The sequence below is a fragment of the Chaetura pelagica genome, unplaced genomic scaffold, assembly GCF_000747805.2.
Source record: "Chaetura pelagica isolate M959 unplaced genomic scaffold, ChaPel_1.0 scaffold1, whole genome shotgun sequence".
In the NCBI taxonomy this organism is placed as follows: Eukaryota; Metazoa; Chordata; class Aves; order Apodiformes; family Apodidae; genus Chaetura; species Chaetura pelagica.
This window is the reverse complement of record NW_009951948.1, coordinates 834,788-849,001: the sequence shown is the minus strand read 5'-3', so window position 1 is coordinate 849,001 and position 14,214 is coordinate 834,788. Positions and strand designations below refer to the sequence as shown.

At 42.8% G+C, this 14,214-nt stretch overlaps 2 protein-coding genes across 2 annotated transcripts in view; one reads left to right on the top strand and one right to left on the bottom strand.

Moving 5' to 3' along the window:
* Window positions 1-2,365, bottom strand: part of FAM91A1 (family with sequence similarity 91, member A1) — a 26,857-nt gene extending 24,492 nt beyond the window's left edge. Inside the window, exons 1-2 of the mRNA XM_009997686.1 lie at window positions 2,232-2,365; window positions 387-459 (exon numbers count right to left, since the gene is read on the bottom strand). Of these exons, the coding sequence (XP_009995988.1) occupies window positions 387-459; window positions 2,232-2,365 (207 nt within the window). The remainder of the gene's footprint in view (window positions 1-386; window positions 460-2,231) is intronic.
* A 2,575-nt stretch (window positions 2,366-4,940) lies between these two features.
* The window catches only part of ANXA13 (annexin A13), a 24,686-nt gene continuing 15,412 nt past the window's right edge, over window positions 4,941-14,214 (top strand). Inside the window, exon 1 of the mRNA XM_009997532.1 lies at window positions 4,941-4,993. Within this exon, the coding sequence (XP_009995834.1) occupies window positions 4,979-4,993 (15 nt within the window). The 5' untranslated portion in view covers window positions 4,941-4,978. The remainder of the gene's footprint in view (window positions 4,994-14,214) is intronic.

Sequence of the window (14,214 nt, the reverse complement as noted above, 5' to 3'; positions counted from 1 at the left end):
GCTCGCACAGCCGGGCTCTCACCCGGGAAGCTGCTACAAATAGAACAGCAGCAGTTGAGCCCCCCTCCCCACCTTGTCTTGGGATCTAGGATTTCCTGAGTCATTTGAAGTGTTCCCAGGACCAAAGGCTGTGCCAACTTTCTGCACAGAAGCACTTTCTTATTATTTGTCAGAAAGTAACAGATGGGGGAGGGCTCTGTGTTTTGAACGCAGCAGTTTAGTGAATGATTGGATATATGAGTAGAATAAACAAAGCCAGGAAGCCCTTGGTCACCTGTACTATTTATTTTTTAGGGCTGTTATCCTGCATGCTTGGTAATAGCATTGGAGGGGTGGAGACAGAGCTGTAAGGGACCAGGAGCAGCAGAAGCTCAGTGCTCTGTTACTGTTGAGTTGGTCACCAGAGAACTACAGACCCTGTTCTTCTTCAGCATCACCAGCGTCTTCAGGATCCCAGTTCTGTGAGACACAAAGTCTCAGCCTTGCCCCACACGCCAACACGCAGAGATCTCTGCAGCTGAAGAGGTGACGAGCAGTTCACACCATCTCCAGAGTCTCAGATAAGGCCTCCCTGCTCATACCACTGGCAGAACTCAGCCCAGGAAGAGGGTCACAGCCTGCCAACTTGACCTCATCCTTAATTCTTTTAATCCCAGCCTTTCTCTGTCACACCCTACAATGGTTTATAAATAAACTATGAAAAGACATTAATAAGAAACCCTTTTGTCTTGCAAACTGCCACATAAAACAGATGGTGTGGGTCTTTGGCTGGTACTGTCTGTTTGCTTTTGATATCAGCAATTAGACACACCTCTCAATGGGGCAGGACAGTTTTTTTCTTGGGTGGTTCTGAGGTAAATCACTAGCACCTGAAGAACACTCAATAAGACACAGATACAAGAATCCACAAGGTAAAAATTCAGGTGCTCTGAATAACAGTGATGTTTGCAGTATTCCTGTTCCACTATATTCCCACCAGCTGCCTCAGGCTTTCCAGCACCAGCAAAAGTGAAGACAAACCAAGACAATCAGAAAGAAACTCTTGATGTGGGATAGACATTCAGAGAGGCAGAATAACTGAGCAGAACTGTGACTAGTACTGGGTTTTAATGGGATTTTACTTTTTATGAGAAAGGGTACTATACAACAAAATTGTTCTGTGTTTATTAATGAGCTTGAAAATTCACAGACTAATTTGTGATTCAAATTCATGGAGGTCATGGATAAAACACTGAACTCCTGCACCTTCAGTTGAGGTTGCTGGTTTAAATTGTGTGTGTGAAATACAGTGAGGGCCACTGATTCTTTTTGCAAACCTTAGGATATAGTTAAAACCACATCCATTCCCACTCAGCTCTGTTCCTTGGGATGAATGTGTAGGATATTGCACATGTTACCATTTCTCCAGCTGACTCTTCAGGCAGCTGCAGCAATTTACAGATTTATCCCATTTTATCCTGCTGAGTTTTTTGGTGGGCTGAATGGTTTATTTAAGACTTCCACTCCAGTTTTCAACCCGTTAAATTCCTCTCCAAAGTGAACATTAGAAACCTTAAGACCTGCCTCCAGCTTATCCCTGTTGGTCAGTATCTTGATAAAACTGTCTGAAAATCTTCTAGTCCCTGATAGTGCCTGATCAGTCTCCAGTCAACTCACTGCTCTTTTTGTCTGGTCTGGAAAAATCTCCAGATACTGTTCTGAAATCTCATGGTTGCCTTTACTTACTGCAAATTCTCTGTCTCCCACAGCTTCACCAGGGATCAGCAGAGCTGCACAAGAGCACCAGGCACTGCTAACATGGCAAGAGAGCTGTTTCATGGCTCATACCAATGCTGCAGTCATGGTTGGTGGAGACATTAATTCTGTTGGCTCTGAGGTAATCCACAAGCCATGTTTCTCTTTCACACAGAAATCCAGGTTCTCCAGGGAAAGTTCTGCTTCTTCTTGCAGGCAAACAAAGCACCACCCCATTTCCCAGCACACTGCTGCCACAAATATCCTCTGCAAAAAGCACAAAGCTCAGCCTCACTTTGTTCTTGTTACCACTTTGGTCCCTTTTTATTTTTCTTCATTAGAATGGAGATCCTAATTGTCTCTTCCATTTAGCCTCAGTCAAGTCCTGTCAGCTTTCACCAATTTTGTGGTTACCTTTAGAGCAAAAACTCACTTAGTGGTCACCAGCAATAATCTCCAGAGTAGCAGTGTTGTCAGTCTACAGTTATGTTTCTTACCTGGGATAATATTTCCTTTTCACCTTTTGTATTCTCTCCACTCCAGTTTTCAGAGGAGAATGTTCATAGGCACCCTTTTGATAAGCTCCTAGTGCCTTCTTGTCCTCTGCATCCAGTTTGCTTGATCTTGCCATGGCATAATACCCATCCCTCAGTTTTCCATCCTGCTGGCAAAACAAGGAAGGAATAGGTGCAGGCAGACTCGATTCACTAGATACCAAGAGATGCCCCTATCTCGTTGCCTGGGGTGTGTCATCCACAGGAGTATGGTCCTCAGGTCTTCTGCAGGGAGTCAGTCACAAAGCTGAGAAGTACCATACAATCCTTAGGTTTTGTTCATGATGATAACTTTTAAACTCCCAGTACCTAAACTAAGTCACCTGAATTGATCAGTGGGAGCAGCACATGGTATTCCTACTGATTTGCATGTTCAGATAGACCATTTGCATGCACAGCATGATACAATATGACTCAATCTGCTGTTTTAAATCCTTAATGAGTTGAGCCTTCTGGGCTACCATATTTCACTCACAGCCAATAGAAGCAACAGGATTACCACATCAGAGCTAAGGAGTGCCCTCCAACCTGACAGGATTCTCTCCAACTGTAGTATTTCTGTTAGTGTCAGCTGGAATGGCTTTATTCCCAAAAATATTGTGAAAGAAGTGGGTAGTTCCCAGCTCACTAAAGGCTTTGAAGATGCCTTTCAGACAGTATGTTACCACAAAGCATGGAATTCTGAATAAAATTCTTTACACTCACATTTGATCTTTACATAACATGTTTGAACACCATAATCAAAAGCTGATCATTGAGTTTTAAGTGTGTTTAAATGATAGCAAGGCCTTTGCAGGAAAGTACTGTCAAACCATTTAAAACGTAGAATTTCTTGCCATGCTTTTGGTAACACAGCGATTTTCTTTTGCTTATTGTTTAGATCATCTTGGCCTTCCAGTACCTGAAGGGGCTATAGGAAAGCTGGGGAGGGGCTTTTCACCAAAGAGGGCAGTGACAGGACAAGGCTTAGTGGTTTTAAACTGAAAAAGAGGAGATTCAGGTTAGACATCAGGAGGAAATTCTTCACCATGAGGGTAGTGAGATGCTGGAATAGGTTGCCCAGGGAGGTTGTGGAAGCCCCTTCCTTGGAAGTGTTCAAGGCCAAGTTGGATGAGGCTTGTGCAGCCTGGTCTGGTGTGAGGTGTCCCTGCTCATAGCAGGAAGGTTGGAACCTGATGATCTTTAAGGTCCCTTCCAACCTTAACCATTCTATGATTCTATGAACTGCTATAAATTCAAGTGTAGTTGTTTTCTTCTCTTGTTTTTCTCTGAGTGTCCTACTTGAGGTCCAAACCAGGACCTTGTATGGCTGCCAGGTGCCCACCAAACTGCTCTTTATAACTCCCCTCCTGAAATAGGCAGATGAAGAAAATAAGATTAAAAAGCTGATGGTTTGAAATAAAGATAGGGAGGCTGGTCACCAGTTCCTGTCACGGGCAAAACAGACTTGAGTTAGGGAAATGAATATACTTATTACCAGTTAAAAACAGAGCAGCATAGTGAGAAACAAAGATAAGACTAAAAATACCTTCCTCCCCTCATCCTTCTTCCCACGCTTAACTTCACCCCTTCATTCCCAACTTTTCTGCCTCCTCTGCCAAGCAGCAAAGGGGGTAGGATTTGCAGTCAGTCCATAATACTTTGTCTCTCCTGCTCCGTCCCCTCCCGTCCTTCCCCTGCTCCAGCACAGGTCCCCACCCAGGATCACAGGTCCTGCTCCTGCATAGGCTTCTCTCCACAGGGCCACTGCTCCTGCCAGCAGCCTGCTCCAGCACGGACTCTCCCTGGGCTGCAGCTCCCCTCAGGGCACATCCACCTGCTCTAGTGTGAAGTCCTCCATGGGTGGGTTGCAGGGGGAATGCTACAAGCTGCTTCCCCATGGTGTTCTCCAAAGGCTGCAGAGAAACCTATGTAGGTGTAATGCCTGTAGCACCTCCTCCCCCTCCTTCCTCACTGACCTTGTGTCTGCAGGGCTGTTTCTCTCACATTTTTCTCATTCCTCTCTCGCAGTATTTTTTTACCCTTTCTTAAGTATGTTATCACAGAAGTGCCACCACTGTCACTGATCAGCTTTGTCCTGCAGTGGGTCCATTTTGGAGTCAGCTGGCAGTGGCTTTGTCCAGCATGGGGGCAATCCCTGATCTCTTATCACAGAGGACACCCCTGCAATCCCCCCCTCTACCAAAACCTCACCACGTAAACCAAATAAAAGCAGTAAGATGCTGTTTGAAATATTTTGTAGGAGCTGGGGATCCTCAATGACATATTAAATGCCTCTAAATCCCATAAGATCCAAGATAAACTCCTCAGAGGAGGCATCCTTCCTTCCAAAATGTCTGGAAAGCTCATGTTGGGCACTGCCATGGCTGTATATTTTAAATCATTGTGATAACAGTTGCATAAATGAGGATTTAGGTTTATATTGTGAAATGCTGATTTTTCTTGGAGAAGTCAGCCAGCTCCATGACCAAACAGGATGTGATGTTAGATAGTAGGGATAATAAAGCCACCATGTAATGATGAATACACCCCACCTTGAAATGACTAGAATTTAAATAATGTCAGAAGTTATAGATTAACCCAGGGTTGGGTAAGATTTGGCTGCTCTAGTAAAAGTTGATTATTCTATCTGAATGCTTGTCTACTGAAGAGCAGAAGAGTTGCATCTTCTACACTCAGGCTCTGCAAAAATGGGCAGTTCACATGTAAGTAGTTACTTAATTTGCATTGTCAAGAATGCAACAATTTCCTGATTTTACTTTTGTCCGTTTTCACTTTAAATGACATTCATACAGCTGCAAATTATTATTTAACATCATAGTCTAATGTAAGTGTGGGTGGGAAACTTGGATGTAGTTGGTAACATAGCTTAATTGCAGCATATGATTAATGAAGCTATTTCTGTCACACAGTGTTTTATTGCTCATTGTGGCTTGGTCAAAAAGAGCAGCCCTTTAACTTTGAGAAAAATAAATTATGCATAGGATATCATGCAAGAACTAATTTTAGTTAGCTAAGCAAATTTGTGTGGGACCATTCTGCACACTTAAATAATTCCCCAAAGATGTATGAAAAACTGCCTGTCCCAAAGGCCAACACTTTCAAAATTTGACTGAGTTTATCGCTGAATAGAAGAGACAGGAGTAATCTTGAAACGTGGTGCTCACAGAAGGACTTGATTTAAATTCAGGTGTCAGGATTTACTACACCAAATTGCCATATGAGTTTTGACTGAGACAATTTTAGCTAACATTTGGGTGTTCAATAATAAATACCTAAATCAGCATAAAGATATTTAATCCCTAAACCACTTGATGGTCAAAAGTTTGTGTGGAAGCCGTGAATGATTGGAGCTTCTGAAGGTTAAGTAGCTTGTGCTGAAGAAGTTGGGAGGTTTTAGCTCAATTTTTAAAACTAATGAATAAAAGGCAATATTTACTCAGCAAATGAAAACCTACAGTTTCACAGTATGTATCAATAGAAGACAGCCTGTTTGCTGACACGGGCTGATGTTACATTGTTTTCTCTAAGATTTACTTTATTTTTTTGCGTTAATATTTTTTAATTCAAGTTCAGCAAGGCCGAGAGAGATGCTGAGCATCTGCTGCTTTTGACCAGCTCTCCAGGACATATTCTTTGCCAGGCTGAGCAAGAGAGCCCACAGCTTTTGCACAAAGCTCCAGCCACTAAGTGAAGGAGCTTTTTGTTCCCCTGTGGAAGGGTGGATGGTCTCATCTCTGCACCATCCTTTTGTGGCCTGGCTGCTTGCATAAGGAGAAAGAGCAAACAGCTCAGTAACCATTTGTGTGAGAAGGCCAAGAAGGCTCCTGCCACCCAGCCCCATGTATATTCAATTTAGGTTTAAACTAGCCAGCTGAGGTCCATCTATGGCAAGAAAGATTGCAGCACTGCAGCTCAGGCAGGTTTAGCAATTGTATAAGCTCCTTGCTGGACCAGGTACTTGGGCGTAGGTGCAGTACACCAGAGCTGTGCTTTCATGGAAAGAGGTGTGAACCCATGTCAGAAGAGAATCCCATGATTCTGCCCATGACTCAACTATGAATGTCCATCATTCTGTGTTAGTCCCTAGGAAGTTACAGGTAATCTTGGAGAAATGCCTGCATCTGTATCAGAGAACAGCCTGAAAATACTAAGTCCTTACCAGAGCTTTTCAGCTGCAGTCTGTTCTTTCTCCTAATCTCATGTTTTGCAACCATAGGTTCCTGAGTGTCTTACATATTGTGTTTTTTAAACCTCCAGAGCAAGTCTTACACACTCACAGAGGATATTCGGAAACCAGCCATAGGGACAACCAGTTTGTCAGCAGATGAGCCAGTAAGCACTGTTTTTATGAAGGATGAAAGGGGTACCGTGGTGTTGCAGCACATGTTGCTGTGCTTTATGGTGGCTTTGGGAGGCACTGCAGTGCACAAAGGCAGCTCCTCTTCCATGGTCAAGACTGGCACTAGGAAGCTGGGTGAAATTGGGTTTTCTTTTCATTCTTTGAGTATTGCATTTTCCCAAAATCTTGTCTGATTTGAAATTTCAGAACTGATTTTTTTTTTTTTTTTTTTATTAGCCCAGATTCTGCTGGAAGAAATACCAAATAAATCATCTGTGTCAGTTGAGGTATTTCATTTGGTTAAATGGATTTAGGCTTTAAAACTACTTTTTAAAATGCCATTATTAAACAAAGCTCTCACTGAAAGCTAAGCATTGTTCAAAGAAAAGGTTCCATTACATAGATGTTAAAATGGAACTTTTCAGCTGTATCAAAATGTCTAATTTTAAAAAGGAGCTTTCATCAAAATTAACATCTCCTAAACATGTTAATTTGGAAAAAAAAAAAGAAACAAATATTACTGAACACAAAAAATTCCAGCCAGTTCTAAAGTGTATCTTTTTCTTATAAACTAAGTTCTCAATTAAGAGCTGCACCTGATGCAACATTACAGCTCCAAATCTCCATATTTCCACATGCTTTTAGCTCTCCAAACTTGATCTGGTCCCTTTTTCTACAATCAAAGTTTTTGACTGCACATCCTTAGAGATTTAATGTCTCTGATTATTTTCTTTGTTTGCAGTCTTACATTGAGCATATCTCTATTTCTGCTGTCTTCAAAATTACCACAAGCAGAATCACTCCACCTGAAAATCTGGGCAGCTGCTCTGCTGTAAGCAAGGTGCTTTGGGGACACTTTGGGAATAACAGCAGTGCTTCAATGATATGATGGTTTGAAAAGTTAGATGGATTTTGACTGTTGTGAAATTGTGTAACTGTTTTAACATCTGTCTCTCAAGAATCCAAGAAGACTCTTTATTCGGTTGTTCTCTGTGATGTCTGTGACTTGAATTAATCTGGGGGGTGGGCAAGTTCTTTGTTTTCAATTCAAACCACTGTTTGGCATTCTCTGGGAAACCCTCAAGTTTCATCTTCCAAATGTAAAGCAGCCCAAACCTCCTGCCAGAGAGGACTCTATAATGTAGGAAGGGAGTGGCAGGTTGTCATGGGCCAGATGGATTGAGAACTTGAATGTCAAGAATTATAACCTGGACAACATGCCTGAGGAGTCCTCTTGGGGATAAGCTCACAAACATGAGCAGGGCCTCTGTTGCCTATGGACATTTCTATCCCTGTAGGAATGTTTCTGTAGTACAAGTATTACTTATCACAGGGTGATTTTATTATCTCATCACAAAGCTCAACAATTGCTATTTGTTGCTTCCCCTGGCAGGTCAGTTTTCACTGACAGTTGGTTCTTGTTCAGCTCCTGGCCGTAAGCCCACACGCAGCAGAAGACAGAGATACCTTCTGATTCAGCCACCCAACACTGGGGAAAAGCTGTGGCAGGTTATTTTTGTTTCCATGGTCGCCTTTTATCCAGGATATTTGCTGTTCCTTTTGAGGCTGTCCCGTGAGTGTGGCTGTGGTAGGTGTTAACAAGCATCTGCCCATGAAAAATTTAAGATGCATCTGTGGCAAAAAGAATTACTCAGCCAAAGTATGAAGAGTGGTTACATTTATATGTTGCATGATGTGAACAAGTCAAACAAGTCTGTTTTACTAAAACATTTAAAATTCCAAAATAGCTGGATTCTTAATGCTCTTCTTTGTATACAACATTTTTAATATATTCTACCAAGTTCTGTTTCTACTGTCATAGAATCATAGAATGGTTTGGGTTGGAAGGGACTTTCAAGATCATCTAGTTCCAACACCCCTGCATGGGCAGGGACACCTCCCACTACGCCAGGTTTTCCGAAGCCCCATCCAAGGTGGCCTTGAACACTTCCAGGGAGGGGGCATCCGTAACTTCCCTGGGCAACCTGTGCCAGTGTCTCACCACCCTCATACTAAAGAATTTCTTCCTAATATCTAACCTAAATCATCCCTCTTCCAGTTTCAAACCATTACCCTTGTCCTATCTCTACATGCTCTTGTAAACTGTCCCTCCCTGCCTTTCCTGGCAGTTCCCTTCAGGTACTCGAAGGTCACAGCAATGTCTCCCTGAAGCCTTCTCTTCTCCAGGCTGAACCACCCCAACTGTCTCAGCCTCTATTCATAGGAGAGGAGCTCCAGCCTTGTCTTAGGGACTCCAGAAAAGCTATTTTGCCTTTATTGTTAGCTGTGACTACTGACTGAAGCAATGGACCGATGACTGATGCTCTGAGTGCTACAGATGACCTGGGAGTATCTTGAGACCTCCTCCACCTTGTGAGGTGGAAAGGAGTTAGATAGAAACCTCCAAGTTCAGTAGATGTTTGTCAGACCCTAAACATGCAATGTCTGTATAGTAGCAGCCCTTCTGTGTGTCTGTGAATATATAGATGGCATTTAGATAATGCATCTGGCAGAGGAATGTTTTTAAAACAATCAAAGGACCAAGGGGCTTCCCTGATGGGCTGCAAGATCCTTCAAGTTCTTCTCCTTTTAAATAATAGAACTTTAAAATACATGAAACAGTCAGCATGGTGTTCCCAAAGGCTGTGTCCATGTATTTCAGCCCTGTGTAGATATACTTAAGCCATGTTAGCTTTCATGCTGGCACATGCAATAATTTATTTCAGTTCCATCAATGTAAACTTACCGGAACTCATCACAAATCTGAGTTGAGGTAATGAGTGTGAAATTTTTAATAAGACATAAGAACCCTTGAGCTGTCTCTGTATCAGGATGCAAGTCAGAGATTTGGTATCAGCTGAAAAAGAGCCAGAACATGCCAGTTTCCAATTATTTTAGTTATCATTATCCCTAATGCCCCAGCATACAAAGTATTTTCCAATCAGGCATAACGGTCAATAAAATAAAAGTAGAAAAGTGCATCCCCAGGAAAACAGAGTATTATTCCAGACTTGGAATTCCAGATTTCTCTTAGGTGGATAAAGCCACTTGTTTGCCTTTTCTAGATAGGTATTACAAGGAAGTGATGTGAGGCATGACTCATGCCTAAATACAGGCTCAGAGATTTCTAGCATCCTTTCCAGCCTCAGCTTCACCTGCCACACCAGGAGAGTCAGGTTCTTGTTAGCTTTGTGCCACCTCTGCCAGCCCCATCTAAGAGCCAGGTGCTCTGGCACATCTCCAAGTTGTCCAGTTTTTAAAAGATGAATTGAGCCCTTTAGAAATAAAAGCTGTCAAATTGCAACTTTGGCATTCCCACTGCATGGTACCCTGCTAGCTAACAGATTTTAAATGTAACCTGTGTTAAGAAGTCCCACCAGCCATAGGAAGGTATGGACACATTCAAACTGGACAATGTAAAATTCAGCCATGAAGCCACCCCCTCCAAACATTTTTTTCCTCTTCATTGCACATTTACACAGATTCCTTTGCAGTCTTCAAGGGCTGTGTGGAGTGGATTAGTTTCTGGGAACAGAATAACTGGGAAATTAACAGGATGCCTGTCTGGCATAAGGAGAAATGGCAGCTAATAGAGAAGATTGCTAAAGAGAACCCTAACTTTTATGTGGGGTGGATAACCTTCTCACCCATTTAAACTAATTTAAAAGATGAGGCTAGTAAATGGAGTAACTGTGTTGATGAACTAGCCAGAATCAATGTAAAGGAAATCCAACCATCCATCACAGGAGGAGAAATTCAGGAGTGGAAAAGATTGCTTGAATGGCTCCGCTGTAAAAGAGGTCATTCAGGAATCTTATACAAAGAGGCACAAGCCCATGGGTGGCCTGTCACCCATGAGCAGTGCAGGACAGTAATTTCTTCATGTGACCTTTGCCAAATCAGACTTGGGAAACATCCCCTAACAACTGACAATTTGCATATCAGGGAAGGAAAACCCTTGTGGTCCACATGGCTGCTTTGTCATGGGGATAAGCATGAATAAATTGAGTGGATAAAAAATTAGCCATAAGCTATCATGAGATTATATAGTAACACATATTTAGAAACAGCAGGGACAATGTAGGAGAGAGATGATGTTATTTTTGCATTTTAAATAACTTGTCAGAGCAATTAGTGTCACCGTTGCTACTTGTTTGTAATAGTAGCATGTAGTTTGTAATAATGTGACTAATTCTGTTAGGATCTTGTTGTCTCTACAGTCTTAGTCTCAGCTGTAGAAAATAAGGTTATTTGCACCTCTTCATTTGGAAAGACCCTGTGAGTCATTGCAAAGGCTATGGAGTAATAAAGTCTAATTTTCATAAGTTATTGTATTATCCAGTATAGAATTTGTATAGAAATTGTTTTGCTCCTGCTAGCAGCAAACTGTCAGCAACAAGTTAGCCTGACAGTGCATGTTGCTGTTTCACAGCTGTTAAGGATCTGGGGGAGTGACAGGCTGCCTGGCAGATGGCAGGTGGCATTTGGAGACGCCGACACCAGTCTCTGAGCAGTCGAGGAGGCAGATGGCAATTTTCCAGTTACATATTGTGGTTGACTGAGAAAATCACTCAAACAAACAAAAATGACAGGTATGCTTTGCAAAACAGTAGAGGAAGAAACCTTGTGGTCAAAAGAACACCCAGAGTCCTTGGGGTAGCAGTGCTTGCCAATTGATGTACGTCAAAAAAGGTGTTTATCAACCCCACCTTTTCATTATCGTGGCACAAACCCTGGTGCTTGCTGATACTGCCCCATGGCCAACATGCCACAGCTGTTCACTCCTGTTTGTTTTCAAATGTTGGTGCCCATCTACTCTGACCTGTGTGCTAAAAGCCTTTACATTTCTAATAAATTCCTACCTGAATAACTGAGCCCAATTTGAATTTCACTGAAGAAGAACTTGCTGAAGAACATCTTCAAAGGCATGTAGCAAGAGGACAAGGGGTAATGGCTTAAAACGGGAAGAGGGGATGTTTACATTAGACATTAGGAGGAAATCCTTTACTGTGAGGGTGAAGAATTTGGGTTTGAAGAGACAAACCCAGACCATTCTATGATCTTTCTCCAATTCAAGAACGATAGGAGATGGTGAACCCACCATCTGCTAGTGACTAGATACCCTCACCCGTGAAGTTCAGCAAGGCAAAGCACAAGGTTCTGCACCTGGGTCGGGGCAATCCCAAGTAAAAATATAGGCTGGGTGGAGAATGGATCAAAAACAGTCTGAAGGAGAAGGAAATGGCGGTGATGGTGTATAAGAAGCTCAATATGAGCCAGTAACATGTGCTTGCAACTGAGAAAGCGAATCGTGTCCTGGGCTGCGTCAACAGCTGGTCAAAGGAGGTGATTCTCCCCCTTTACTTGGCTCTTGTGAGACCCCACCTGCAGAACTGTGTCCAGTTCTGGAGCCCCCAACATAAGAAGGACATGGAGCTCTTGAAGAGAGTCCAGAGGAGAGCTATGATGATGATCTGAGGGCTGCAGCACCTCTCCTGTGAAGACAGGCTGGGAGAGTTGGGGCTGTTCAGCCTGGAGAAGGCTCTGGGGAGTCCTCATAGTTGCCTTCCAGTACCTGTAGGGGCTGCAGGAAAGATGGAGAGGGACTTTTTACAAGGGTGTGTAGTGAGAGGACAATGGGTCATGGATTAAAACTGCAGAAGAGCAGATTTAGGTTAGACATTAAGAATAAATTCTTCACTGAGTGTGGTGAGACACTGGCACAGGTTGCCCAGGGAAGTTGTGGATGGCCCCTCCCTGGAAGTGTTCAAGGCCAGGTTGGATGGGGCTTTGGGAAATCTGATCTGGTAGGAGGTGTCCCTGCCCATGGCAGCAGGGTTGGAGCTAGATTATCTCTAAGGTCCATTCCAACCCAAACCATTCTTTGATCTTTCTCTGTTGCAAGAATGATAGGAGATTGTGAAGCCACCATCTGCTAATAACTAGATATCCTCAGCCATGAGGGGTCTTTACCCGTTAGATGAGACCTGACCTTGCCACCAATAATTGCTCTTTGTTTCTTTTGCTTCTCCACTCTCTGAGCTCTGTTATGTGGAAGTTTTTCTCGTCGAAGTACCTATACACTGAAATGAAATGGGCTTGATCTGCCCTTCTGCCCTTTCTGTTTGATGATCTGGAGCTTTCTGAGGAAATCACCCTTTTCTCCCCCAGGAATATTTGCAGCCCCATGCCAGACTGGCAGACACAGCAGGGAACAGGGCAGTGCTGGTATCCTTCAGCCTTGGTGCCACAGAAAGCAGCCACAGGTCACTGGGCCCTTTGCCAGCTTGCCCAGGGCCCTCATACATCCAACAGCAAAGCCAGAGGCTCCCAGCAGAGGGGCAATCCTTGCCTATCAGTTCCGAAACCTCTCCCACCCACAGCTCTGAGATGTGTGATATGTGTCTCCAGGCCCTTTGCCCTGGGTGAGGGAGGTATGTCACTTGTCAAGCATGTTGAATGTTACCACTGAAATGGCTTTTCCTCCTTTCTCTTGATGTTCATTCCAGTCTCCACTGCATTTTTATCTGATGGAAGCAAGCAGATATATTTTCTATTAAGAACACATAGGTTTAAAATACAGTGACAATATTATAAAAGAGTAATACATCTTACATAGATCAGAAGGCCCTGACCCTTCCTGCCACGCTCATACCTTCTGCTATGATCCAAAAATCAAATTTCAGTTCAAAGGGGCCTAAAGTAGCATTAAGTATTGAAAAAAAATATTTAGGACTGGAAATGTCTGTTCTAGTAAATAAGACTATTGATGAAGTACATACTTAGCCTCATGTTTTCAGTTTGTCTTTGGAAGCAGATCAGAGTCAAAATACAGCAGCCTGCTTCCATGTTTGCTCTTGTACTTCATTCTTAACACACGGAAATGCTTGAAAATGACTGATGAGATTGGGGCTGTTTGTCACTAAGACTGTCCCTTTGTGTGGGAGTTCAGAGTTTGTTCTGCTAACAGGACGTTAATCTTGACCACATATAATGTACTAGAAAACTAAAACCACAAGATCTAAACAACATGCCTTTTTTTTTTTTTTTTTTTTTCCCTATCCAGTACTGGTAGTCTAGTTAACCTTGGGTTCCAGTTGCATTAAAGCTGCCAGGATAAATAATTCATCTTGAGTATATGTGTCTTGATAAAAAATTAATCATGTAGGTGCTGATTTTGCCAAAAGCTCTTGTGTGATCGTAGTATTTTAGACACAGGTTAACTAATGAGATTAACACCTCAGTTCTGTCATTTATGATAATAACAAGGTGACTAGATGGTGTGGGATATTTCTTGGTAAACAGAGAAAATACATTTTCCTCTCCACACAAAAGAGAAATACAGAAAGTCATACAGAATTGGAAGGCACCTTGAGATGTCAGCTCACTTATCCATTGCCTACAGCAAGATCAGCTCTGCCCAAACCAGTCCTGACAGCTCTAGCAGTGCTCAGCTGGAGGACAACTGGTTCATTTGTTGGAGATTAGGCTCCCTGAAGGTCTTTGAACTGATGACTCATTGACCGTGCATGGTGAGCACTGAGAAATCTCAACAGGTTCCAGAATTTCTTACCTGGGACTGGT